Source organism: Nannobrachium achirus (genome assembly GCF_963921795.1).
Source record: "Nannobrachium achirus genome assembly, chromosome: 23".
Taxonomy (NCBI): Eukaryota; Metazoa; Chordata; class Actinopteri; order Myctophiformes; family Myctophidae; genus Nannobrachium; species Nannobrachium achirus.
The window spans coordinates 2,841,245-2,868,868 of record NC_137830.1 but is presented as its reverse complement, the minus strand read 5'-3'; the positions used below and the strand labels follow the sequence as shown (position 1 = coordinate 2,868,868).

At 45.3% G+C, this 27,624-nt stretch overlaps 2 protein-coding genes and 1 pseudogene across 3 annotated transcripts in view; all 3 read left to right on the top strand.

Annotated features, from left to right (window-relative positions):
• The window catches only part of LOC308309085 (uncharacterized protein), a 92,473-nt gene extending 73,947 nt beyond the window's left edge, over positions 1 to 18,526 (top strand). Inside the window, exon 5 of the mRNA XM_080754551.1 lies at positions 18,414 to 18,526. Coding sequence (XP_080610677.1) covers positions 18,414 to 18,498 — 85 coding nt within the window. The 3' untranslated portion in view covers positions 18,499 to 18,526. The remainder of the gene's footprint in view (positions 1 to 18,413) is intronic.
• Positions 1 to 27,624, top strand: part of LOC308308496 — a 190,067-nt pseudogene that overhangs the window by 136,700 nt on the left and 25,743 nt on the right. The gene's annotated exons all lie outside the window — the stretch shown is intronic.
• LOC308308407 (protein NLRC3-like) overlaps positions 18,582 to 27,624 on the top strand; it is a gene marked incomplete at its 5' end in the record, with an annotated part of 12,621 nt that continues 3,578 nt past the window's right edge. The window contains 3 exons of the mRNA XM_080753825.1: positions 18,582 to 18,595; positions 19,425 to 21,234; positions 25,820 to 25,938. Coding sequence (XP_080609951.1) covers positions 18,582 to 18,595; positions 19,425 to 21,234; positions 25,820 to 25,938 — 1,943 coding nt within the window. The remainder of the gene's footprint in view (positions 18,596 to 19,424; positions 21,235 to 25,819; positions 25,939 to 27,624) is intronic.

Sequence of the window (27,624 nt, the reverse complement as noted above, 5' to 3'; positions counted from 1 at the left end):
TCGTATAATAAAGTTATTAGGACCCCAACTTTCAACAGCTGTCACAGATTCTCCTAGGGAAACTGAATTTAAATCTTTGTGAGATGTGTTACTAGACACCTTTACAAACCTTTGGAATGGAATTCATTCACAGATTGGACATTTGTCTGATAATATTTCCTGACTACAATCTACATCAACGTGTTGAGAGCTTGTAGATCGGTTATTTGAACAATTTAAAAATGTATTTCAAGATAGTGAAACATGGCAAAAGGTTTTACGGATAAGGGGTAAGGCCAGGGGCATCACAAGGAGGGGAAGTGGGACTGAGTTACTAGAGTTACACTACAAGCTATACTAGGTATACAAGCTTGTAGATCTGCTATTTTTGAAAAGTCGTGAAAATGCAAATCTTTGAATCTAAGTGAATATTTGTTACTCAATATTTTGCTTCTGGGTGGTCCCTGGAACTAAATATTCTGAGATGGAGGTCTGTGGCCGAATACATATCATTTTGGGGGTCCTTCACATTAAAAAGTTTGAGCACCACTGACATAGAAACATATGTTAAAAAAAAAAAAAAAAAAAAAAAAGAATAGCAGATCTACAAGCTCGCTTGTATATCTAACCCTAACCCTAAATGATATGTATTTGGCCTTCTGGACCACCTAAATGATATGTTTGGCAAAGACCCCCTAAATGTAATATGCATTTGGTCTTTTAGAGGGGAAATGGAGGCGACCATGTATAGATAGGAATCCTGGTCAATGAGAGCATTTGTAAGAATCTTGACACAACCCTAGTTTGACCCCTTAACAAACTTCTTAACCTTCTTTTTTCCCTCGTATAACAAAGTTATTAGTTGCGACCGTCAGGTCACACTTACTATCAAAACCTCCACCACCTGTCCGTCCGTCCGTCCGTCCGTCCGTCCGTCCGTCCGTCCGTCCGTCCGTCCGTCCGTCCGTCAGTCAGTCAGTCAGTCAGTCAGTCAGTCAGTCAGTCAGTCAGTCAGTCCGTCAGTCCGTCCGTCCGTCCGTCCGTCCGTCCGTCCGTCCGTCCATCCGTCAGTCTGTCTGTCACACGTCACACTTTTGCCCTGCTCATATCTCCGCAACCGTTGCCCCGATCCATGCCAAGTAATTGCCAACCCATCAATTCACACATGACCCTCTTCTAGCGCCACCATGAGGCCGATTCTTGCAAAACACATTTTTGGACACAGCTCCTACAATTTTTGCCCTAAAATCACGCAAATCGGTACACAGTATGTCTACACTCATCTCATCAATATGGATCTGTCCCATATAGCGCCACCAACAGGCCAATTTCTTCAAACACATTTTTGGACACTACTCCTCACTCACTACTGGTACTCAGATTCTCCTAGGGAAACTGAATTTAAATCTTTGTGAGATGTGTTACTAGACACCTTTACAAACTTTTGGAATGGAATTCATTCACAGATTGGACATTTGTCTGATAATATTTCCGAATAGGTATTGCCACTAAAAAAGAAGAAAGAAAGAAAGAAAGAAAGAATGAATGAATGAATGAATGAATGAAAGAAAGAAAGAAAGAAAGAAAGAAAGAAAGAAAGAAAGAAAGAAAGAAAGAAAGAAAGAAAGAAAGAAAGAAAGAAAGAGCCATGGTGTCATAGTTCTGAAAGGGAATTAAGAGAAACATTCTGATTGGTCTAAATCATGTTATGTTTAACACCACAGTTCATTCATTCATTCATTCATTCATCTGCTGACTGTTTGAACAATGATATCCATCTTTCCCTGGGACTCCATTTCAAGGTTCAATGTTCAGTCTAAATGGATATAAACACATTTGATTGAAATGAATGTTTCAACAGTGTTGCTGATGTGATGGTGGAAGGTGTGTCTCCTGGACAACTAACAAGAACACAAAAAAGGAGACTGAGAAGAAAAAGAAGAAATGCAACAGAAAGGTCAGAACAACACATGTTGTGTCATATACAGTGTTGGGTAACGTTACTTTTTAAAGTGACTCATTGTAGCTGACGAAAGGTTTAGTGGTCGGAGACAGTGTGGTTAAGGCATAATAAGGGGCTGTATTCTTAAATACAATACAACATTGAGCCCAAGAGCTGGTACTTAGCCCAAGAGCTGGTACTTAAGATTATCAAAATAGAGCCCAGGTATCAATCAATATCACTATTTTGAAGAGAAAAAAAAGAAAGAAAAAAAAAAAAACATTTTGAAAAACATTTTGAAAACATTTTTGAAATACTTCAAATAGCCAATTTACATCAACACGTTGTGAGCTTGTAGATCAGCTATTAGAACTATTTAAAATGTTTTTCAAATAGTAAAAAAAGGTAAAGAGGTTTAGGGTTTAGGGTTTAGCTTGACGAGGGCCCAAAGAGGGCCCAAGGAGTGTGAACAGAGCAGCAGAAGTTTACTGTACATGAAATTGTATGGACATTAGTTAATAGTGGTGATCAGTGATCATGCCTTGGATCATGGATAATACTGAATGTACTAGTAAGACGCCTCAGGGCGACATGATGCAACCTCACCCTAAAGGGCGAGGTCGAACCGATACTTGGCCATATCGGACCAGTTACCCATTATGGAGACCCTTGCATGATAGTCAACAATGTTATGTCAAAACATGCCCATATATGGGCATTACCAAATATGGGCATTCACAGTTATGTCCTTAATATTGATGACATTGGGACAGAGATCTCTATATATGGGCATAAAACGTATATAATTAGTAAAGCCAAGTAGGACCTTGGCGAGTTAGGGCCTGGGTTTGATGCCTGGGGATCTCCATATTGAAATTTTAAAACACTTGATGAATTAATGCTCGTCATAATAGCCACCAGGAGGACGACCTTTTTCGTTGTGTCCAAATATCACACAAACCAGTAGGCACATTATCTCTATAGTCATTAAACCAAACATATTTGTGAGATGTTTTCATATTCCATCCTGATTGGCCAAGATTGACATCCAAAGTTTGTAGAAGTGTTTCGCTTTGAACAAATCATGTATACAGACAGTGTGCGATGTCCGTGAAATTTTGCACGCACATTCTCACTAGGCAGAGGAAGAAATTATACTTTAAAGACTTCAAATCAGCCTCCTCACCGGGGACTTGCGCCTATGAAATCTTGGTCCTTGGACTCTGCATTATCCTGGTCTGAAGTTTTCCTTTGATGAAATATTGTCTTTGAGATGAAGAACAGAGAAGTTACTGATACATGTAGAGTCTAGACAGGCATCCCACCCACTCTGCTGCAGACCACCTCTCCTGCGGCGCTCCTCTCAAAGAGCTCCAGATAAGATTCCACATCATCATCGAGGGTCAGTTTAGTCAACAGCTGACCAGGGGGGTGTGGTTTCTCTGACAGTTAAAACAGCATATTACAGGTCAACCATGCTCTTATTTTACATTCCACAGACCAGAAGACAGAGCACTCTGGCCACTTTCAGGTGTTTAGACAGATATCTGGTGTTGTGTTTATAGATGGTTGTGTCCCCTCTCAAACAAGCACTTGGCCGGTCGAGCAACTTGAAAGCAAACTGCCCTTAAAGTCTTATTTACCTGACAGGGGCAGGTGGGCAAGCCTTAGTGTCAACGTCTGTTTTAAATCATGGTGATGCTCTCTTTCTCTCAGGGTTGATCAGCAAAGAGCAGGGTCTCCTGTACCCAGCTGTGTCTCCATGAAGAGTGACCAGTCCAAGGGTAGATACATGGACTTCAAAGATGGACACCACTCTACTGATCCCAGGTCAGAATGTAAAACACATCATTTATTTGTTATGAACTCTACTGATCCCAGGTCACAATGTAAAACACATCATTTAGTTGTTATCAAACTCTACTGAACAGACATGGTGGTCTGGTTCTTAATATTTTACCATGACAACATCCTTCTATATTTGATACATAAATCCACAGAATACATTGGCTGTGTTCTAGAGGTGATTGTATACCAAATCAAATAATGTCAACTTTGATGATTATGAGTCTAGGAACCAATAAGAATAAAGGACAGTTATTAGTGTGTCTAGGAATTTTTTGTTGGTGTTATGGGAACCTTCTACTTGACATTTCGGACTGGGTTCTTACTTTAAACACAATGTTGGTAGCAACCATACCAATAATAGATATAAGAACAGAATGTTATCAACCATACCAATAATAGATATAAGAACAGAATGTTATCAACCATACCAATAATAGATATAAGAACAGAATGTTATCAACCATACCAATAATAGATATAAGAACAGAATGTTATCAACCATACCAATAATAGATACAGTAAGAACAGAATGTTATAACATGAGAAGCCGAGCAGCTTCTCATGTCTACGGCTATTTAGCTCGGCTACATAGCTACGTAGCTGATATACAAGCTAACAACGCGTCGCTTTCGCGACGCGTTGTGAGCTTATAGATCTGCTATTTTTCGTGTGTGGACGTTGTGTGTGTGTGCACGCACTGTCACAACGCACGCACGCACACACACACACACACACACACACTACACAGAAAATAGCTATCGGCGATAGCTTAGCGTCCCTTCTTCTTCGGTTCCGTGGTAAACAGTCCAGAGCTGGAGAAAGTGTGTCCATGGATGAAGCTCAGACAGCTTGTTTGTAAAATACTTGCACATTTTAACTGGTTATAGAACATGGAGTTGCCGAATCTAATCAACAAGTGCCCCAATGCGACAGCCCTACAGTCTATGCTCTGAACAACACAACGAGAATGAAACCACGCCCCCCCTTGATACAACTCTATATTAAACAAACGTTAATATTAATTAGATATGCCTACGTCACATTGCACAATAGAACAGTGTGAGCTAATATTTAATGAGTGGCGCGAAATATTTCTTTTCGACCTAGAAACTGGAAGTACACAGAAATAGCTACAGAGACAGCAGAAAGCTCTGAATCCCCAATCCTATGGGCAAATTGAACCATATCACTGCTCCCTATCACAAGTGACTCATTGATATAATATATATTTATAGAAAAAGTGATTTTCTGTTTCATGGCCCTTTAATACTTAGTCTAACCCTAACCCTCAACCTCCTTAGTCCTTAGTACTTAGTCTTAGCCTGATTTCAGACTCAGCTGACGCTTGAGTCTGACACTGTGCCCCGTCTGAACGATTTACGGATCGCGAAGCACGGTCGTGGCGCGCGTGTGTGTGTGTTTGTCTGTGCCAGTTAGTGATGCGCGGATCAACCCGGTGCCCCCACCCGCCCGCCAACCCGCCCGCATGCGGGTGGGTGGGTTGAGGTTTTCAGACTCCATTGGCGGGCGGCGGGCGGGCGGGTTATCACCACTCTCATGTGCAAAAAATAAATAAGAATAATCTCCTGTTCTTATTTGCCTTTTATTCTTAATAAGAGTAGGCCTATAAGAATAAGAATACAACGTTTGAATACGAGCAATAGCGAGTGAGTTTTAAAATGCGCCAGAGAGGAGCGAGGTTTCTTCCCCGCTCCTTGGTGCGAGGACCGTCCCAATTCCGCTCCTGTTGGGCCCGCGAACCACATTTTGCCAACATTTGACACAACGTGAGCACAGCAGAGAAGATGCACAAACAATTCAGCACGTGTCGCTGATCAAGATTTCACTTATATGTCTCTGTCATCCACACAAGTCTGTTTATAAATACTTTGTGTCGGTTAGGTTATATAACCAGCCAGTCCACGGATACGATTTGAAACACAACTTTCGCATATGAGACAGATTTTTTTGACTGAATGAACCAACCACGCTCACCTCGAGACTCCAGTCGCTCCCGTGCATCTCTCCAATCTGGTGATTAATCAATAACCAACAGTATTTAATATTGTCTGTCTTTTGCTGTCTGTTTAAAGTGCGAGGCGCTGTATAAATATGACTGACATAAAACCTGAAACGCCATTCTTACCCCGACGATGCCCCAGAGAGAATGAACGTCTTTGAATTAATGTCTTTTAGGCTAAACCCCAATTTGAACAACACGTTTGTTTATTTAGCCCATGACAATATTGTGCTACTGTAAACCTTTCTGTAAAGCGACTTTGGGTACTTAGTGAAGAAATAGACTCCTCAATGTCAATTATCAGTTTTTAATGACAAAGATGAAGAAGCCCTGCAGTAAAAACAAAAACACAAAAAGCATAGGCTGATTTACACATGTAAATATAAAGACTAATAGTGAGGAGTGAGTAGTAAACAAAATACAGTAACAAGAACTGCATAGTTTAAAACATAACCAAAAAGAAAGCACACTTACAATAATGAAGTGAACAACTCCCAAACAACATGGCATAAACGTCTGACTGGAAGAACTGACATAAACAACAATGGCTGACTCTTCCTCTTACATCCTCATTCAGCCAAACAATAAACCAAATGAAATACTGCCCCCTAGTGGCCGGTGGATTACCCTTCATCCCCCCCAGTCCGGCAAGCTATAAAACAAAATAGATTAAAGGACTCAGTCCAGCGTCCAACGGCCGGACTCAGGCTCGTAGTGCTTGGGCGGCTTCCTAGTGCGGCACGGCCGCACAGACAGGGGCGGAGACGACGGCGGCCGCGTGACCCGAGGTGACGCAGCCGGGGCGACGCCGGAGGGAATAGGGTCACCCTGGGACCCGAGGTCGGGGGCCGCCTCATCAGACGGCAGTGGAGGAGAGGAGCCCAATCCTGCATCATGGGGCCCATCCCCTGACTGCAGAATGAGCCCCTGGGGCGTCACCGGGTCCGGGCAGACAGGCAGCGGCTGGCATACCGGGGCCACAGGTGGTGGCACCAGTGCCACGGGTTGCGGCAGGGCAAGGGCATAGGGGGTAGCCGGTGTATAGCCACTAGGGTTGCCACCTTTCAGAAATTGAAATAAGGAACACCTCTTCCGGGCACGCGGTGCGTGCGTTCCGTGCGCGTGGCACAGCCGCCGGCCGGCGAAAAAATGCAGTCCCAAACCCATGAAATGCATAGAATAGTTATAACTATAACACACAACATGGTATAACCTATATTGTTTTGCAGTTTGAAGTGGCCAATTGTTTCTAAAATATGAATAAGTTAATTTTGTATGAAATAAAGCAATGTATGAATGATTTGAACCTGGCTCTTGTATTGGGTCACTTGGTGGTCAGTAAAGAGAAGGTAGTCAAGGAACCATTAAGTCATATACTTAAAGTTTAAAGTGCTTTATTAGCAACGAAGATTAAACATGTTTTACTTTAGGCTGAATAGGCTTCACTAGCCTGAACCTGAGCATAGCCTAGTTTAAAGTGCTTTATTAGCAATGAACATTGAATATTTTTACTTTAGGCTGAATAGGCTTCACTAGCCTAAACCTGAGCATAGCCTATTTTATGAACATTGAAAATTTTTACTTTAGGCTGAATAGGCTTCACTAGCCTAAACCTGAGCAACTTTACAGAAACAAGAGCCCAAAATACTTATAATAGTCAGATTTGGCAACACTGCATGGTATTTCATCCAACCTAGCCCAACATGGCTTATATTATCAGACCTGGCAACTGCATGTTATTTTTCTCCACACACTGTAGGCTATGTTGCTTGGCAAGCAACCTTCACTGACGCTGTCAAGCCACGGGTTTGTTTCTTCCCACTCGCGTCTGTACCTTTGTAGGCGTCTGTCCTTTTTTGAGGCGGTGGAGTATTGTCTTCAGACGACATTCTTAAAGCGCGCGGTGTGCCTGGTGGAAGGAGGAAGTTCAGTGATTGCTGACTGTAACTAGGCAACGGTGATTGACAGCGACATGCAGTGATATGCAGACAGGGACCGGGCTAGCAGAGAGGAGAGGAGAGGAGACAGCGACTGCGAGCCGCCTCAAAGGCGGTCCTTCGTGCCTCTCCCTCCCTTTGCTGTCTTTTCCTGTGTTTTATTTCATTCATTATTGTTAAATTCTGTGTTGAGGTTTGTGTGACAGACCTTTATGGGGCATTTGGTTAAATACGGAACAAACCGCGTTCCGTATTGGTTCAATACGGAACGCATCTTTTAATTGTCCAATACGGAACGATTCCGTATTATACGGAACGGGTGGCAACCCTAATAGCCACGGAGGAACCGCCGGTTGCGTAAAGTCAGGCGTCCTGATCCATCCACCTTAACCCGATACTGGCGACTCCACCACCACCCCCGACCTGTCCCACTTGTTAGGGCTCGGGCCCTGCTGATTCTGGAGAAACACCCTAGCTCCAGGTGCCAACGAGCGGAGTGGTCTTGAGTGAGACCTCAGGGATTCGGTGGTACGGGACATCCGCGTCCGAAGGGCATCCTCCTTCGCAGCCCACGCCTGGCGCCAGAGCGGACGGACACGAGAGTCTGAGAACTTCTCAAGCTTGTTGACGAAGGAAAGCGAACCTCAAAGGGGGCGACCATAGATAATCTGTGCTGGTGAGAGGTTGCAGTCAGGGTCAGGTGTGTTGCGCAACTGTATCATGGCACGCAGAAAGCGGTCATGATCGAGACTACCAGTCGGGCCAGTGTTGGACATCAGGAGGCGCTTCGCAGTCTTCACCGCGACCTCCGCTCTACCATTCGATTGCGGGAAAGCGACAGAGGAGACACGATGCTTGACGTCCCAGAAGCGGAGGAAGTCTTGCGTCTGGCCCGCCATGAACTCCGGCCCACCATCGCTAGAAAGTTCCTCCGGTACGCCAAAGGAGCCGAAGAACGAGCGGAGGTGGCGAACCAGGCCAGCCGAGCCTCCCATATCAGTGCCCGCCGTGGAGCACAGGACCTCTACCCAGCCTGAAAGACGATCCCCGACCACTAGATAGTGGCGGCCCCCATAGTCGAAGAAGTCAGCAAACACAGCCTCAAATGGGGTGGACGGTGGTGAAGACGGCACAGGGGGCATGGCTGCCTGAGACGGCGCATTGCGGTTACAGTCTGCACACCCGTACCTGGTGGCTCGGATGCCCTCTGACATCCCAGGCCAGTAGACTATGGCACGGGCGCATTGCTCCATTGCTGAAATCCCCTGGTGGGCCGCATGGAGATTCCGAAGGACTCTGTCATGAAGGGACGGAGGGACCACGACGCGGTCACAATATAGCAGGACACCATCCTGCGCGTAGATAGAGTCACAGACCGGCGCCAGACTGGCCAGGGCGGTGTCGTTCGGGTCGATTCTATCCTCGTGCTCAATCAAGTACAGAAGGCGGCCGAGGCATGCGTCGGCCGCCGTCTCCCGTGCAAGGAGGGACCAGGAGATGGCACCGAGCTCTTGTGCATCATTGCGGATGGAAGCCATGTGCGCGGACTCCACGTCGTCAGGCATACCTGGCAATCCCAGGGAGAGGCCGTCTGCTGAGCCAGAGGGAGAAGGATGTCTGGAGGTTGCATCAGCAGCATGGTTGCTCTTGCCTGGGAGGTGCACAATGTCGAAGCGCCATGGGAGGGTGCGCTGCTTGAGTCTAAACAGTCGTGAGTTCGTAATCTCATCCAGAGTGCGGTCGCCGAAAATCTTCACCAAAGGCTTATGGTCGGTGACCACAACGAGGTTGTCACAACCCTGTGTAAAGTATCGTGTCTGCTCCAGACCCCAGGCCACGGCCAGGGCCTCACCCTCAACGGCCGCATAACGTTGCTCCGCTGGGGACAGGAAGCGTGACCCGGCGAGGGTGATCCTCCATCCTCCCGGGCAGCAGTCTGGCACGCCCGAGGTGCAGCTACAATGCTGTTGGAGCAGAAAGTAACCGATACCACGCCTGGACCAGTCGGGACGGAGGCAGGTGCGCCTCTGCATGTCGTAGATCTCCACGCCCTCACGGATGGCCTCAATAATGGCATGCTTGGACGACTGGAAGGCTTCCTCCATTTCAGGCGACCACGAGAACTTACAGCGTGGGCTGAGGAACGGCTTGAACGGAGCCATCGTGTCGCGCAACTGGGCATAGTTAGCCACCTGGTTGACAAGGCCGAACCAGCTCCTGATATCTGTGGTAGATTCTGGGGCAGGGAAGTCCCGGATGGCATCTAAGTACTTGGGGAGAGGTTCGATGGTGGCGTCCGACACCCTGAAGCCAGCAAAATCAACATCTCTCTCTGCAAACTGGAACTTATCCGGGTTCAACACAATGCCCGAGCGACCGACACGTGTCAGAAAGTCAATCGTCCGCCACTAGTGCTGCTCCAGGTCGGTGTCGTAGTGGATAGTATCATCCACGCAGCGTTCTTTGCGCTCATAATCCGAGAGGACAGCATCAAAGCGGCGGTTGTAGCCATCCCCAGATGACAGGAAACCCTGTGGCGCCCTTGTGTAGCTCCAGCGGCCAAAGGGTGTGATAAAGGTGGTCAGATGGCGATCTTACTCACGCAGGGGCACACTATGGTAGCCGTTCCAGGCGTCCGTGACAGTCTTCCAGGTAGAGGGTAGCACGGGTCCAAAAAATGGGATCCGAGCCGAAATGGAACCGAGGAAATTTGGACCGAGCCGAACCGGCCCCGAGAAAAATACAGATGGTCTAGCCCCGGCCCGAAATGGATCCGATAGTGGTTGGATCCGGTCCGAACCGGAGCTAAATTAAATTGGACCCAGAGCCGAATTAAATTGGCCCCGACCCTAAAATGGACCCGGGGAAAACGGACCCGATCTTGCAGCGATCTTGATGCTATATTATGCTTATTTTTCAATATTAGGCAACTTTGAGAGTAGCAGACGCTTGACAGCGCAGTGAGCGGCGCTGAGCGCACCTCGCCCGCCTCTCAATAAGCGAGCCATCAACGGAGAGTTGCGACGCATGCCGTGCGTGCAAAGCCGTGCATTATGCAGAACATCTTGAACTCAGTCCCTAGCTCAACAATCACCGTGATATCACACAACAAACACAAACCTGTCTAGGCAGTGAGTATGTTAATGTCCACTGTCCAGTAGCCTAGTGTCCATGCATGATGCACGACACCACAGCTCGCATCACAAAACTTTCCTCCTCCTGCGCTCTCGGCTGCCCGTCAGACTCAGAATATCACAGACAGGGACGTGCAGAGAATTTTAGAGAGGCAGGGGCAGACATTTCTAAAAGGGCCTTTTAGAAATGTAACTGAAGGCTGCATTCTCTTGAATGCAGCCTTCAGTTATGATATGGAAAGTGCCCGGGGACATTTGAATTTATTTTACCAATGTAAAAAAAAATCATTCATGGTCTGAAGAGGGCACTTTTTACAGACGGATAAAAGGGCAGGGGATCATGCCCCCTTTTATGTCTATGTGTGCACGTGGCTGATCACAGAGACGAGATGAGACTCAGCTGGCTTGCGTGCGTCGGTGCGTTTGTGTTGCATTGTTGCAATGCAGATAGACAGATTTTCGCCGACTTTATGTCGCCCGTCCCCGCAGATGATGTCCAGAAACATGTTCCATATAGGCTAAATGACGTTCCACGTGGCCTTTGTTTGTATTTCATCTCGCAAAAAAAGCCCTCCGTGATTTTCACTGCAGCAGCAGCGCAACGCTTGAGATTGGATGCACTGAACGGGACTCACTCAATAAGCCAGAACAGACGATAATATGGATTTGGGAGCGTAATTACAATGCATGTCTCATTAAAACAATATATATTTTAATGTTGAAGGATATATATGTTTAAATCTCGGGTCCTCTCGGATCCTTTTCGGATCCTGCATTTTGGACAGCCCCGAACGGACCCGAGGCAATTAGACCCTACCCTACCCTAACCCGAGGGACAAGTGAATATTTTAGACCCGAAACGGCTCGGGTCTCGGTTCGGGTCTCGGGTTATCGGGTCCTGGAGGACCCATGCTACGCTCTACTTCCAGGTGCCCTTTGGGATACGACGCGCAAGGTGGAATGGAGACTCAGAGGCGAAAGTCTCACGCTGGCAGAACTTGTTGAGGGGCGAGAGGTCCACAGTCCTGCGAGGGGAACCGTCATGCTTCCGAGTGACCACCATACGGTGGCACCATGTCACTGGTTCTCCGTATGGCACGCGTTCAATGACACCAAGGGCCTCGTCGCGGAGAAGGTCATTGTGGACTCTCTGCTGCCAGTGTAGAGGCACCAAGGCTGCGGTGTGGCATGCTTTCGGCGTGGCTGCAGGGTCTACGTGCATTTCGATGGGCGGCCCTTCCATGCATGGCAACGCTCGATGCGGGCAAGTGTTGAAAGTGGATGAAGCGTATCTCTGGAGTAGCCAATCCTTCATCCGGCTGTTGCTCTCCGGTGTGCAGGGGAACGGTAGGGCCGCAGGGCGTGCCGGAGGGACCGCACGCTGGGGACACGAACACTTGGAACCATGAGGGTCATTCTGGTCGGTGCAGCCACCGTTGGTGGACCTCATGGCAGCAACGGATAATGGATGGCTGGGCGTGCGTGGAATGTCGGGCCCATCCTCACCTTCTGGACCCCCGTCGATGTCACCCGATGGGAAGTTCTTAGGCAAGAGACCAAGGTTGAGCAACGAATCGTAGGAGAGGTACATGGCCTGGACCGAGCTGCTCACGTACACCATGGAACGGCAGGAAGAGACTTCACCGCTGCCGGAGGTAGTAGAGAGCCTAGCGAAGAAAGCACCCTCGACAGCTATGGGGAAGCGGTTGGCAGCCGACATGCTGAGGCGGACAGGACGCAGGTCCTCGCGTGAGAAGCCGCAGGCAAGGAACTCCTCAAGAGACCAGAGGTCTGACTGCGCACCAGTGTCCGCAATGGCAGATACCCTCGCCACGGTGCCTGAGCCCTGGCCATCAGGGCCACACAGTCCGACTGGCCTGTCAACAGAGATGGTGATCGGTGCGCGAGGATGGTCCCTCGTCCTCGCTCGCCGCCATTCGCCCTTTGAGAAAATGTGGTGCTCGAGAATGACAGGCGACTCGACATGGCCCCTGCGACGTCGGCCAGGGTGGGAACTAGACTGAAAAGATGCATTCTGGGAGAACGGCTCTAACTCCAAGGTGGCCTGTTGACTGGCGGACGGCTGTGGTCGCCTCCCCCTCCGTCGGCGGGCCCTATAACAGTCAATACAAAGCTGGTGAGGCTTAGTGTTCCATCCGCGAGGCCCTTCCGTGAAGACATTAAAGGTGCCCTTGCACTCCGGGCACGAGGCTACTCTAGCCTTGTCCGCTGGGCCTAGGGTCGGGGTGGGGCTCACCTGTGAGCCTTTCTTTAAGCGCTGGAACGACGACACGGCCAACAGGGCGGAGGACGGGAGAGCATTACGTGCCATCTCTTTGTTCTCGACAAGTGCAACTACGTCGTTAACTGGCATTTTCAGAATGTCAATTGTTCCCAGCGCCTCGCGGCGTATGTCAGAGTCATAAATCCCATTAATTAGAACATCGCGGATAATGTGGTCGGTGTAGTCCACGGCCGTGCCACACCCACATAGCGCAACGTAGGCACACGTCTCTGCTCTCCCCCGCACCCTGGCAGTGAAGGCACGGAAGGTCTCGTCGCGTTCCTGGCGTAACTGAAGCAGTTCGGTGCGCAGTACACATGTGGCGACTGGAATGACTGCCAGAGAACGCATGGCGGCGATGACATCCTGCAGAGACCCTGACATGGCGGTGGGATTGGCTTTAAGCAGGCTGTCACCAAGTTCAGTCCCAGCGCACTGGAATAGCTGGAAAGGGGCCTGGGCGGCTCCTATGCCCGAGCCGGTGCAGAAGACGTCCCAGCGACGGATGAACACGTTCCATTCCTCGATGGACACACCAACGTCGATCTTCGGCCGGTCCAGTTTTGGGCCCTGAGGGGTTGGGGCCTGGGCCGGGGCGGCCATGACAGGCGGTGAGCTCTGATGGGCAAGTCCATGATTTGTCAACAGAGCAATGGCGAGAGCCTCTGACACGTCGGCAGTCTGGAAACCGCAGTCAGGCACGGAGCATCCAACGACAACCATGGCTTCTTCATGAAGAAATAGACTCCTCAATGTCAATTATCAGTTTTTAATGACAAAGATGAAGAAGCCCTGCAGTAAAAACAAAAACACAAAAAGCATAGGCTGATTTACACATGTAAATATAAAGACTAATAGTAAGGAGTGAGTAGTAAACAAAATACAGTAACAAGAACTGCATAGTTTAAAACATAACCAAAAAGAAAGCACACTTACAATAATGAAGTGAACAACTCCCAAACAACATGGCATAAACGTCTGACTGGAAGAACTGACATAAACAACAATGGCTGACTCTTCCTCTTACATCCTCATTCAGCCAAACAATAAACCAAATGAAATACTGCCCCCTAGTGGCCGGTGGATTACCCTTCACTTAGAAGAGCCATATATAAAGATGAGCTATTGTGGAGATGATATACCATCTTTTTTTTAAATGTGGGTTGCGGGGCGGGCGGATTCGTTGATTTATATATTGTCCTGCGGCTATGGGCGGTGCGGGTTATGAAAAAAACGTCACCCGCGCATTACTAGTGCCAGTGACTGTTTCCACACATATCTGCGACCAGAAACATGTAATCAACATTAACAGCTTGGTGAAATCAGCGCGCGCGCATGTGTGTGTGTGTGTGTGTGTGTGTGTGTGTGTGTGTGTGTGTGTGTGTGTGTGTGTGTGCCTGCCTGCCTGCCTGGTGTGTGAACTTCGTTTGAACTTTCAACTGCTGCAGACCTGCCAACCCGTACGCATTTTGCGTACTAAGCACGCATTTTAAGGCTCTGTACGCAGGTACGATATTTCCCCTCATTGCTACGCAACTTCGGGGGATGGGCGTGGTATAACAGCACATTCTGCAGCAGCAAACGAGGCGAAGATTTTTGCAACCTGCCGTGTAGTTCCTCCCAGGCACCACTTGAATGGTGTGCGAATGGGGCGCATGGCGCTGGGGAGCACTAGAACAGAAGATATGCTCGTTTTTTTCGGCAGAAGAAGAATTGAACCGGATGCCATGAGTTTGTTTTGGATTTCAGCGCGGTGCAGCATGTACACTTACGCTACTCATCATAGAGTTATAATAAGAAGCTACTCATCTCATAGCTATCGCCGCCCGGTTTGTACAACGGCGATATTAATACGATTAATTTATAAAGAAGATAAACGGAGAATGGCCGTGTTGTGCGAGTCGTCGGTGTCGCCCCTACAATGCTGCCGTGCAACGAGTAGTAGTCTGACTAACAGGTAATCTATTAAGATAACACTCAGCTAAGGTGAATTCACATGTCAGCAGCCACGATGGTGAGAATGAAATGGTTGTTATGTTGTTGTCGCTCCTCTCCGCGACGCGGTTAGGGTTTTAATCAAGTGAATCAATAATATTATACTATTAAACTGCGGTCGCCCCCGCGACAGCTTGTTGTGTATGAAGCCTGTGTTATCCTTCGTCATACGACGGTGTTGCACGTGAGCGAAGTCGGGAAATGTCAAAACTTGTGACCAGGTACAATGAACTGTAGCATACATTGACCATGATTAGGCTTTAGAGTAAAGATCCAAAAGAATGAAAATAAAATACTGGGCTCCCTGTTCCACTATCTCTAAATGAGTATGAATGAAGGAATTAGGGGGACTATGTGTATTGTCAAAAACATTAAAGGTGAACAAGTTATTTATCACCTGTGAATATATGAAGACATTAATGGTTTGTTAACAATGAGTAGCCTGTATCCTCTATGAATGAATATACAGACTAGACAGTATTTGATCTATACAGAATGTAGGCCTATTTTAATGAATGCAATAGAAACCTACATGAGTTGAATACTTTCAACTTCATGCAAATCATGCACAGAAAGGTGGTTTTATTTAGGCTGCTCAATTAACAATGTTTAACAAAGACACAGGTAAATATTTAAAGGTAAATAGCCTACCTGACAATGTAAAGCTATTTTGCTATTTGAATAACATGATTATGTTGATGTATGTTCATTCATTAAGTCACTGGTGAGACTGTTTTGCTAGTCTATTGTTAACTAACTCTGAGCAAGTGCAGTTAATATATTTTATTAAGGATTTGTCAACAATATTGCCAAAGCAACATTACTGTATTGCCTGGTAATACTAGCCTACTTTTTCTCCAGACCAAATGGCATTTTTATTTAAAAGGTTGATCTTGCCTCCTCCTATTAGTGTAAGTCAAGACATGCAATGTGCTACATTTCTGGTGTGAAATTTTGTTAACATAACTGTAAAGGTCCCACCCAAAAAGGCGCGTGGAACCCCCCAAAATATACACTGTTTTGTGCGGGAAAACCACAAAATTTGCACCACGGGTGCTGCGCGGGCACTGCGGGCGCCAGGGTTGGCAGGTCTGCTGCTGTGCGGATTGGATATTCGTTAGACCCACCCCCACCCCTGCGCTCATTGGAGAGATCTAATTTTTGGTTTGCTTAACTGCCGATTACTTTACTCAGCTCCAGACTAGAGAAACAGTTCACTCTGAGAGTGGGCGGGGTCTATGGGCTGGAACCAGGCTAACTTAGTCTAACTTGGTCCTCTTCCCCCCCCCCCCCATACTGCTTCTCATCTTGTGCTGCCTGCCCTCTCCACCAGTTCCTCCCCTTTGATGTTGTCATAGTTACTGAACAGTACATTAGTGCAGTACTTCAGTAGCAGTGCTGTCTCAGAAAAAAAAAAAAGAAACTGTTGAATTTGATGTTCCAATTGGCTGTTAGTTATGCCAATTGGCATTTATATAGCGCCTTATTCCAAATCGCTTCACATAGATTGTGCATTACACACGCGCACACATTTAATTATTTATTTATGTTCACATTTTACAAGAAAACATCTTGAACACAAATACTGGTAGATGCACTCATCAAGTTCAGAATCTCTTTGATACTGTATGTCTAATCTTAGTCTATGGATACACACACACACACACACACACACACACACACACACACACACACACACACACACACACACACACACACACACACACACACACACACTCATTCACACACCGATGGCAGAGGAAACCATGCTTGGCACCAACCTGCTCATCAGGAGCAGTTAGGGGTTCAGAGTCTTGAACCATGTGGTTCTCCATCCAGCCCTGAGCCACTGCCGCACAGTTCATATTCGCTGTTAGGATCCACTCCCATATCCAGCTGCCAAAACCTTTCCTAACCTCTTTGTACATGATACATAGCCTAGTAAACTGACTCCTCCTATGAGGAGCCTGGTTTACAATGCTACATGATACAGGCCAGGTGTCTATATAGATCAAAAGAAAGATCTACAAGCTCACAACACATGGCATAACAACACACTGTTGTAAAGTTCTTGAATGAATCCCCACAGCAGTCCTTTAACTCCAAACAGTATTTATTTTAACTTCTTTACTTGGTAACAAGAGAGCACTGAGAACGTGTGTCCTTCACTCACAATGTCAACATCACACAATGATCTACATCTGGGGCACTGCTTCAGTGATGTTACTAGTATATTCAAATGCCAAGCGCCCCCTTGTGGATCAACTATAATATTGTCAGATCATGAACATTACAATCCACTGTTTGTCAGCCTTCTGATTGGTCCCTGAGACTCCCTGACTGGCCAACCAGAAAAAACCATTCACTTTTTGCTATCGGGGTGGAGTTTGTGCAGTGGAGAATGTTGCTTCAGGCTTTCAAGAACGGTGCGCACTGCGCGACACGGCGTGCGTCTAGTACGGCCGCGCGAGGTGATCGCGATTTCGCTCAATATAATGAATAAGCTTCAACAAACTAGTTCACATGGACCTTATCAATGTAACTAAGAGTTACGATTGGGTACATATATTTTAAATGGGCAGAATTACGAAAGCCAGCCTATTATGTGAGGAGAACTATAATCTGGCTGTCATCTTCCTACCCAAGATGCACTGCGCTTTCTCTTTCTATTTCTATTCTCTCTCTGATCCAGAGGATTAAACTAATTAAAACATATATTTTCGGGGGAAAACTACTGTTTTGCTATGTAATTACTGTACCTTTTTCTTCCCTTTTTATTAATATCACGTAGATGTGTTTTTTTGGGTACTTTATATAGCTGTAATGAGGCTATGAAAAAAAGAAAAATCCCATCCACTTCCACTATAAAAGAATCTGCAATGGTGATTCTGTCCCACTGGGATTAAACAAATTAAAACATATATTTTCGGGGAAACCCCCTGTTTTGCAATGTAACTACTGTACCTTTGTCTTCCCTTTTTATTAATATCACCTAGATGTTTTTCCTTTGGTACTTTAAATTGCAATAATGAGGCAATGAAAATACCCTCTCCCCCCATTCACTGCCACTATAAAAACAATCTGCCCAGGGTCATCTGTACCACCATAGTAACAGGGCAGAATGGGGCGGGATTTGCAAAGGGGAGAATTGTGAGCTTGTATATCTGCACTATTCATTGGAGGACAAGTAATATAGGTCTTAAGTGGTTAATTCAATGATATAACTTAATATATTAGACTATCTATTTATATTATATTGTCTTCATCTCCACAGAGAGAGACTCAGAACCACACCTGAACAGAAGACATCCAGTCAAAACACAAGTGAACAAAGTAAGACTGGACGCATTTTACACTAATTAACATTTCATATCAATTAATGAAATGTTTAAATAGCAGAAAACATCATCGTACTAAATGTCCACGTTGTATTCCTGTATCAATGTCCAAATACTGGTGATTAACAAATGATACAAAGTAGGGGTGTAACGATACATCTGAACAACGATACGAAACACATCACAATACATGGTTGACGATACGATACATGGACGATATTATTCATTCATCGTGATACGATAGGATTCGATTCAATGATTTAAAATCGATATAGTAACTATTTAGCAAAGACATTAAATCTGTGTGAAACGTGTCAATAGAGCAGTTTCTTTTAGGTAAAAATCTATTATTTTGGGTATAAATAAATAAACCCTGTGATTATTTAGCAAATATATGGAGATTACACACATTTATCGATAGACCAAGAGTAGCTATACAGAATGGAAAAGTAATTAGACCCCTCTTTTGAATGTTACCTCTTAAAATTGCTAAATACAAGGCACAAATACTTAGTTTCGATACAATAGATTATTTGCATTGCAAAACGATTCCATACCGATTATTGTATTTTAAACAATACAATACGATATGCAGAGCCAAACGGTACGATATTTGCTTTTGCAAATCGATACAGTAGATCATTGCAAATTAAAAATGATTTTTTCGATTCAGTTACTATATCGTTACACCCCTAATACAAAGTTATTTATTATGCTGTTTTTTTTTTCACTCTTTCTTGACAGATTGTATAGCTTTTCAGAAGGGTATTTAAGACATAGTTTTAATGGTATATTAGATGTAAAGTTATACATTAACTTGAATGTTTAACATGTCTTCATTGTCTTCTCATAGCAGGTGTCAGTCCACAGGAGCAGCTAAAGGTTTATAAGGTCGGTTTGAACCGTCTTGATCGTGTGACATACGTCACTGAAGTGCCCTCCCTCAGCAGCATCTACACAGAGCTCTACCTCTCAGCTGGAGAGAGTGAAGGGGTTAATACCCAACATGAGGTCTGGCAGCTTGAGACAGCTTCCAAGAAGAGGACCCTCCATGACCAACCAATCAAATGCTGTGACATCTTTAAGCCCCTCCTCTTAGGCAGGGATAAACCAAACAGAAGAGTTCTGACCAAGGGCATCGCTGGCATTGGAAAAACCTTCTCTGTGCGTAAGTTCACTCTGGACTGGGCAAGGGGTTTGGAAAATCAAGATGTCATTCTCCTGGTTCCCTTCTCATTCCGGGAGCTGAACTTGGTCAGAGATGAGCAGCACAGTCTTCTCTCACTGATCCATCGTTTCCACCCAGAATTAAAGAAGGTCACAGCAGAGCAGCTCGCTGTCTGGAAGGTTGGCCTCATCTTTGATGGTTTGGATGAAAGCAGGTTTCCGCTGAAATTCGAGAACATTGAAATTGATTCTGATGCCTTCCAGAACAATTACATTGTTTCTGATGTCACAGTGACATCATCAGTGGGCTTGCTGTTGACGAACCTCATCAAGGGGAATCTGCTCCCTAACGCCCTCCTCTGGATAACTACCAGACCTGCAGCAGCCAATCAGATCCCTCCTGCACATGTTGACCTAGTGACAGAAGTACGAGGGTTCACAGATCCCCAGAAGGAGGAGTTCTTCAGGAAGAGATTCAGTGATGATGAGAAGCTGGCCAGCAAAATCATCTCACACATGAAGACATCAAAGAGCCTCCACATCATGTGTCACATCCCAGTCTTCTGTTGGATCACCGCTACCGTTCTGGAGGACATGTTGAAGACAGACGAGACAGAAAAGCTGCCCAAGACCCAGACTGCGATGTACAGCCACTTCCTGTGGGTTCAGACAAAGAGGAAGAATCTGAAGTATGACAAGATACACAAGGAAAAGAATAAAGACAAGAAAACGAGACCAAACAAGAGACAGAGAAAGAAGCAGAGAGAGAATCAACAGAAGCTCATGGAGAAGGACAGAGAGGTTCTTCTGAAGCTGGGCAGGCTGGCGTTTGAACATCTGGAGAAAGGTAGCATGATGTTCTACCAAGAAGACCTGGAAGAGTGTGGTCTTGATGTGAAAGACGCCTCGCTGTACTCAGGAGTGTGCACAGAGATCTTCAAAGAAGAGGCTGTTCAATCTGAGGGAAAGGTCTACAGCTTTGTTCATCTGAGCCTCCAGGAGTTTCTGGCTGCAGTCTACCTGTTCCACTGTTACACACAGAAGAATACTGAGGTACTGAAGACATTCCTAGGAGAAGAGGAAGAGGAGGAAGAAGAAGGAGAAGGAGGAGGAGGAGGAGAAGAAGAAGAAAAAGACATGCCCCTGGATGTCTTCCTGAAGAGAGCCTTCAAAAAATCCCTGAAGAGTAAGAATGGCCACCTGGACCTCTTTCTCCGCTTCCTTCATGGCCTCTCACTGGAGTCCAACCAGAGTCTGTTAGGAGGTCTGCTGATTCAGAGAAAAAACATTCCAAAGAGCATCCAGAGAGCCATCAACAACCTGAAGAAGATGAAATTTAAGGATGCAGATATTTCTCCTGACAGATTGATCAACATCTTCCACTGTTTGATGGAGATGAACGACCACTCACTGCATCAGGAGATCCAACAGTACCTGGAGTCAGGGGACAGATCAAAGACAACACTGACTCCCTCCCAGTGTTCAGCTCTGGCCCACATGCTGCTGACGTCAGAGGAGGTTCTGGATGAGTTGGACCTGCAGGAATACAGAACAACAGGACTCTTGGCGTCATCCAGACTGGTCCCAGCTGTGAGGAACACCAGAAAGGCTCGGTTAGTAGTCATGTGAATAGAAAATGTATTAGAAGAGAATAAATCTACCATCACACCTAACACTATAAGTAGAAATGATGGTTAATGTAAAATATCCAATAATAATCAGGTCTGGTGGTATTGTGTTTATGTGCAAATAAAGGACAGTCCTATTAAAAATATCCATGGCTAATAAGACATTAATACATTATAATTGACACCTATAACTAAAAAAACACATTACATATATAATGTAATGTTACCAGTGTAGTTAAATAAAACAGACATGAGTTATACTGTACCTGTATAATATATAATAATATCACAACAGTCACATTATGTTCCTGTCCACAGTCCAGTCGCTCCTCTAACCAAACACTTGATTTATTCACCAAAAAACACAGTCTAATATGCTGTGTGTGTGCAGGGGCGGCCTTAGTAATCTGGAGGCCCGTTTCAAGAGCTATTGATGAGGCCCCCCCGCGCCGCCGGCAGCGCACCGAGGCCACAGTAGCCGCGCAACAATCGCACACAGAAGTTGACCTATGGTCAATGATTGGCTGCTATTTATATATTATTATTATATCACTCCATAATGTTATAGCGTTGACCTAAATGATGTTATATTAACAAGGATATATGACTATTAAAAAGTGTTATAAGTGTGTTGCAAGTTGATTAAGGCTTGCTGGCTAGCTCTTGGAGGCCCCCTGGTGGCTGAGGCCCGTTTCAATTGAAACTGGTGAAACATAGCTAAGGCCTCCCGTGTGTGTGTGTGTGTGTGTGTGTGTGTGTGTGTGTGTGTGTGTGTGTGTGTGCACGCACACTTTTACTGGCAATAGATTTTGGCAGTAAAATAGTTAAATTAATTATTTCCATGGACATTAAATCATTGTTTTATTTGATGACCTTCCTGTCCTGGCATTTGACCTTTGTGCCCTCAAAACATTGACAACACCAAAGGTCAAGTGGTCTTGACCCTAGAATGACCAAACTCCTATGAACATAAAATAACCATTAGAGACACACAACAAACAGTTCAAATGTTCACATTAGTGGTCCTCCTGGTTTAAGTGGAAATGATTCTGGGGCTGCGTTGATACAACCCTCACCATGTGATCCATATTTGGGGTTGAATGATTTTTTTTTTCATGGTTTTGTTTTTTTCTTTTTCCTTGAACATGAACTTCATCTAATCTGTGTTGATAATCTCTGTTTTTACATATTCTACATTTACAGACTTGTTGGCTGTGGTCTCGTCGAGCCAGATTATGAAATTGTGTCTTCAGCTCTCAGCTCTAATCCTTCACATCTCAGAGAATTGGATCTCAGTTATAACGACGTGGAGGATTCATTCATGGAACTCATCTCTGCTGGATTAAAGAGTCCACATTGTGAACTGGAGATACTGAGGTCAGATTAATTAACCAGCATTATTTAGATTAGTTCTGTTTTATTATGTATTGTTTGATTCTAATAAGAGGAGTGTGCATTAAGTTGACATCATGGTAGAATCATGATACGGTGTTGGTTAGTCCTCACTCTGGCCACTAGGCGGCGGGTGAGCCAAACAGCATCTATGCCAGGCTGTTTTTCTTTTTTTTTTTCAATACTACTCCACTACATCTCGGATCCAAATATTGTAGGCTACTTTCACTCCACTACAATTATATGAAAACTTGAGTTACTAGTTACTTTGCAGATATAAATGATTATATTATAAAGCCATCTTTAGCCCTGTTTTATACCTATAGAGACTATTTAAAAATAGCCGATCTACAAGCTCACAACGTGTCGCGCTGTGACGCGTTGTGAGCTTATTTTGATGCCATCACTTTCGTAGCCTACTTTTTGAATTACGGACTTTAACTTGTAACAGAGTAATTCAATAATGCAGTATTGATACTTAAAAAAAAATCGCAGTACGTTTTCCTCCACTGAGAACGGAGAGACAGAGACTAGAGAGCGCTCTATGAGTATGATCACAGCAGCTGCAGCCCATGGCCATCAGGATCAAGCCTTTATTCTCCAACGATGTTGCGCGCAGAGAATAGCAGACCTCCAAGCTCAGAGTCACTACGGGCACATCCACAACGTGATGTGAGCTTGTAGGCTACTGTATGTAAGCTTGTACAGCCAGCTGTTCTCAGCGTGCAATGCCGTTGCGGCCGGGTGACGTCTCACCAGCCAACACAGAAGAGGTACGAATGAACTGAAACCCGTGCTGAGTGCTGAGTGCACCCCAAAACAACACATTTGGGGAATTGATTATACGGTATGAAACATTTTAGGCACCTGCGCATGAAGTCTCAAATTTGGTAAACCTGAAATCTGTCTATATAATGCTGCGCTCATACTGTATATTAGGCTATAGCCTAATTTGAAAACTACCTAGTAGCATTTGGGAAGGCATAGCCTCCCCTATGCTCTGGAATCACATCACAATGATACGCTACAGTAAATACAATATGTGATCCATCATGGCTGCTAGGGAATTATCACGTCCACTTACACAATCATTGAGTGTCAAACTGGTGTAAACACAGACTGGAAGGTTTGCTGGTTCCCCAGCCCACCAGCACCAGCAGTCTGTTGTCTGTTTCATTTAGTCAATAAGGCTGATATCATGGTAACCCACACTGACTAGAAACAAATAATAAAAATAATAAGAAGCGATAAAATATTGATATATTATGTGTACTTTTTTTTTTTTTTCTTTTTAAGAAGATGAAGATGGTGGCTCGCTCCCAAAGTTGATTCTTTATTAATTATAACATTAAAATCGACAACGTTTCGACGCCCTTCGGCGTCTTCATCAGGTCTAAAGTGAATGACACAATAGGCTAGCCAGTTATATGGAACCGGAGGAAGTTCATCAGTACACATGTGTAGCAGCTGGGTAGACACACCCATCTAGTCTAATAACACTGCCCTTTTAAAAATCGGAGGATCTGGGCTAGAGACAATATTTATAAACAGTCTACCAGTGTAGCCTGGTTGAAGCTATAAAATAGCCGAACAATGTAAACAAAATAACATGTGTAAAAAACACAGAGTCCCTCAGTATACGCCTAAAGAAAAGACCAAAACAAAATATATAAACAGTACACAAAATGTAATCAGATGAGTAAAGGCAATAATAAAAGACAGTAACATCAGAAAAACAACACATTATGTACACACAAATAGAAAAAATATATAAATAAATATATACAGATGAAGGAAACATGTCACAAAAAAGGCTTCATGTCAAATTCTTCATTGAGTCCACAGGAGGCCATAGTGTTAAGTGTATATGTCACCGGATATAAGAGAACCAGCACATTCGAGACGCGGAGCACTCGTGATGCGGCACGGGGCGGAGCAAGCGGTCGCCACAACAACGTATTCCAGGCGGTGCGCCGCTCTATTGTCCACGACACTGCGAGCGGCTACCGAAGCCCCCCTGTATCCACGAAGCCCAAACGAGTTACGAGGCCCCCCTGGGTCCACGAAGCCCCAAGCGGCGCGAAGGCCAGCGGACCTTGGTCCTGCTCTTCGCCCCCGAGCGCCGCAGGCGCGAGTGGCCGCGAAGAGCGGGCCAGGGCCGCGCGGCCGGCGGAGCGCCGCGCGAGTTACGAAGCCGTGGTGAATGCAATCGTTATATTTATGCCCAGGCCGTAAGGCCTGGGCAAGCGCACGTTAAACGCCCTGTCCAAGTGACTACAATGGAGCTAATGGCTAGGCTAGGCTAGGCTAGGCTAGGCTAGGCTAGGCTAGGCTAGGCTAGTAAATAAAGAGTAAACACTTCCGGTCTGCGGCGAGTTCAAAGCGTGACGTAACTCTCTTATCCAGTGGCTGACGTCGCCATCTGGTGGTGATTAGTGTGTGGTGAACGTCAAAACGAGTGCTCCTTGACAACTTTTACTGGTTTCTTGAACATACTGTAACATATATATATAGTAGGCTTCCCTTTGGAGGAGGAGGCGATTGTGGTCACCACCCCGGGGAGGTTTTTCACTTTACTTTTTCTTTTTACAACTATTACTAACTACCAGGTCTGTCTGTCTGTCTGTCTGTCTGTCTGTCTGTCTGTCTGTCTGTCTGTCTGTCTGTCTGTCTGTCCTCTCTCTGTCAGTTTGCAGGATCATCTGTTGTTAACTTACAGCTTCCTGTTTCCTGTCAGTTAGCTTCCTGTTGGAAGATGACCATGATTTACATCACATTATTCCTGCCTGCCTGTTCTTTCCATCTCTTTGGTCCCTCCTCCAAAACTCTGATAATCAATCCAGATATGTAATCTTTAATTCCAGACTTGCTGGCTGTAACTTCACACAGACAGGATTTGACATCCTGCTCTCAGCTCTCAGATCTAATCTTTCCCATTTGAGAGAATTGGACATCAGTTTCAACTGCCTGCAGGAATCACAAGTGGAGCAACTCTCTGCGCTACTGAAGAGTGAAGAGTGTAGACTGCAGATCCTGAGGTAAATAAATAGTGTGTTTTCTCTCTGTGTGGATCTCTACTTGAACATCAACAGCCCTTTGTTAAATATGGATTTCTCTGCAGGTTGTCAGGCTGTGGGCTCACAGAGGAAGGCTGTTCTTCTCTGGCTTCAGCTCTGACCTTCAACCCCTCCCATCTGAAACAGCTGGACTTGAACTTCAGCCACTTAGGAGGCTCTGGTCTGAAGAAGCTCTCTGCTGCACTGGAGACTCTGAAGTGAGTAGACTTGGACTGTGTCCATGTTGGTTAGTGCAGTGTTTCCTTACAATGTTGAACTGGAGACTCTGAAGTGAGTAGACTTGGACTGTGTCCATGTTGGTTAGTGCAGTGTTTCCTTACAATGTTGAACTGGAGACTCTGAAGTGAGTAGACTTGGACTGTGTCCATGTTGGTTAGTGCAGTGTTTCCTTACAATGTTCAACTGGAGACTCTGAAGTGAGTAGACTTGGACTGTGTCCATGTTGGTTAGTGCAGTGTTACCTTACAATGTTGAACTGGAGACTCTGAAGTGAGTAGACTTGGACTGTGTCCATGTTGGTTAGTGCAGTGTTTCCTTACAATGTTGAACTGGAGACTCTGAAGTGAGTAGACTTGGACTGTGTCCATGTTGGTTAGTGCAGTGTTTCCTTACAATGTTGAACTGGAGACTCTGAAGTGAGTAGACTTGGACAGTGTCCATGTTGGTTAGTGCAGTGTTTCCTTACAATGTTGAACTGGCTGGCCAGGTGGGAGGGGCTTCACTTTTTATTTATTTTTATTATAATTCAATTTAAAGTTTAAAGTTTCAGCCCTTGGCTCTCTTTATCAAAGTCAGTATGGAACTCTGTAAATAAATGATGCCCACCGTGTTCTAGGACAGTGGTTCTCAACCTTTTCAGGCTGCGACCCTCAAAATAATCATATTTTAACTGGGGACCCCCAAAATAATCATATTTTAACTTGGGACCCCAAAATAATCATATTTTAACTGGGGACCCCCCCCCCCCCCACCCTGACGAGCACTAAGAGTTGAGGCATTACATTTTGTATAACACGGTTCTATTGTGAAAATAGCAGATCTGCATGCTCGTTGCGAGGCGTTGTGAGCATGTAGATCAGCTATTTTCACAATTTGGCCAATGTTTAATTAGTCATTTTAGAGCAGGGGTGCCCAAAAGTTAGATGGTGATCTACCAGTAGATCACAAAGGGTGTGCAGGTAGACATGCAGGATGACATGCCTCTAAAAATATATCATTAAAATATAAAAAGAATATGTCAATATGACATCAAGAAGGGCCTGTCAGCTCCCTTCATGGCTTCTAAAGTAGGCAAACCTCCAGTGCAATACTTTGTTCAAGAGTCACTAGCATTACAAAGAACCCCAAAACCTAGCACTCCCATACAGAATGGGATGAAGACATTTCCCCCAGTATTTCCCATTTATTTCCCCCTTACAGTAAGTGTGTTTGTCTAAAATGTAACGCCAGTGCTGCTATTCCAAAGCCTCCCTCAGGCCCTCAGCTAAAACATTTTGGATGGGTAGATCATGTTGAGCTAGTCATTTTAAAAGTAGATCTCACGTCAAAAAAGTTTGGGCACCCCTGTTTTAGAGGTATTAAAAAGTCCTTAAATTGTCACTTTAGAAATGTGCAGATACCCTCTATACACTTAAACTTTATGTTGGTTTGTTTACTGTTGAGAGAGAAAACAATGTTGCACATTAAATAAATCATCTGGGGACCCCCCAAAATAATGTGGGGGTCCCGACCCACAGGTTGAGAACCACTGTTCTAGGAGAACAGATCTTTAGTGTGAGCTGGAGGTCATTCCAAGAGGTTTGGACACTAAAACAAAACAGTGTTTTTACCAGTTCAGTGTCATAGCAAAAGGAACAGAACTATGTCAGCTAGTGGAGACAGTG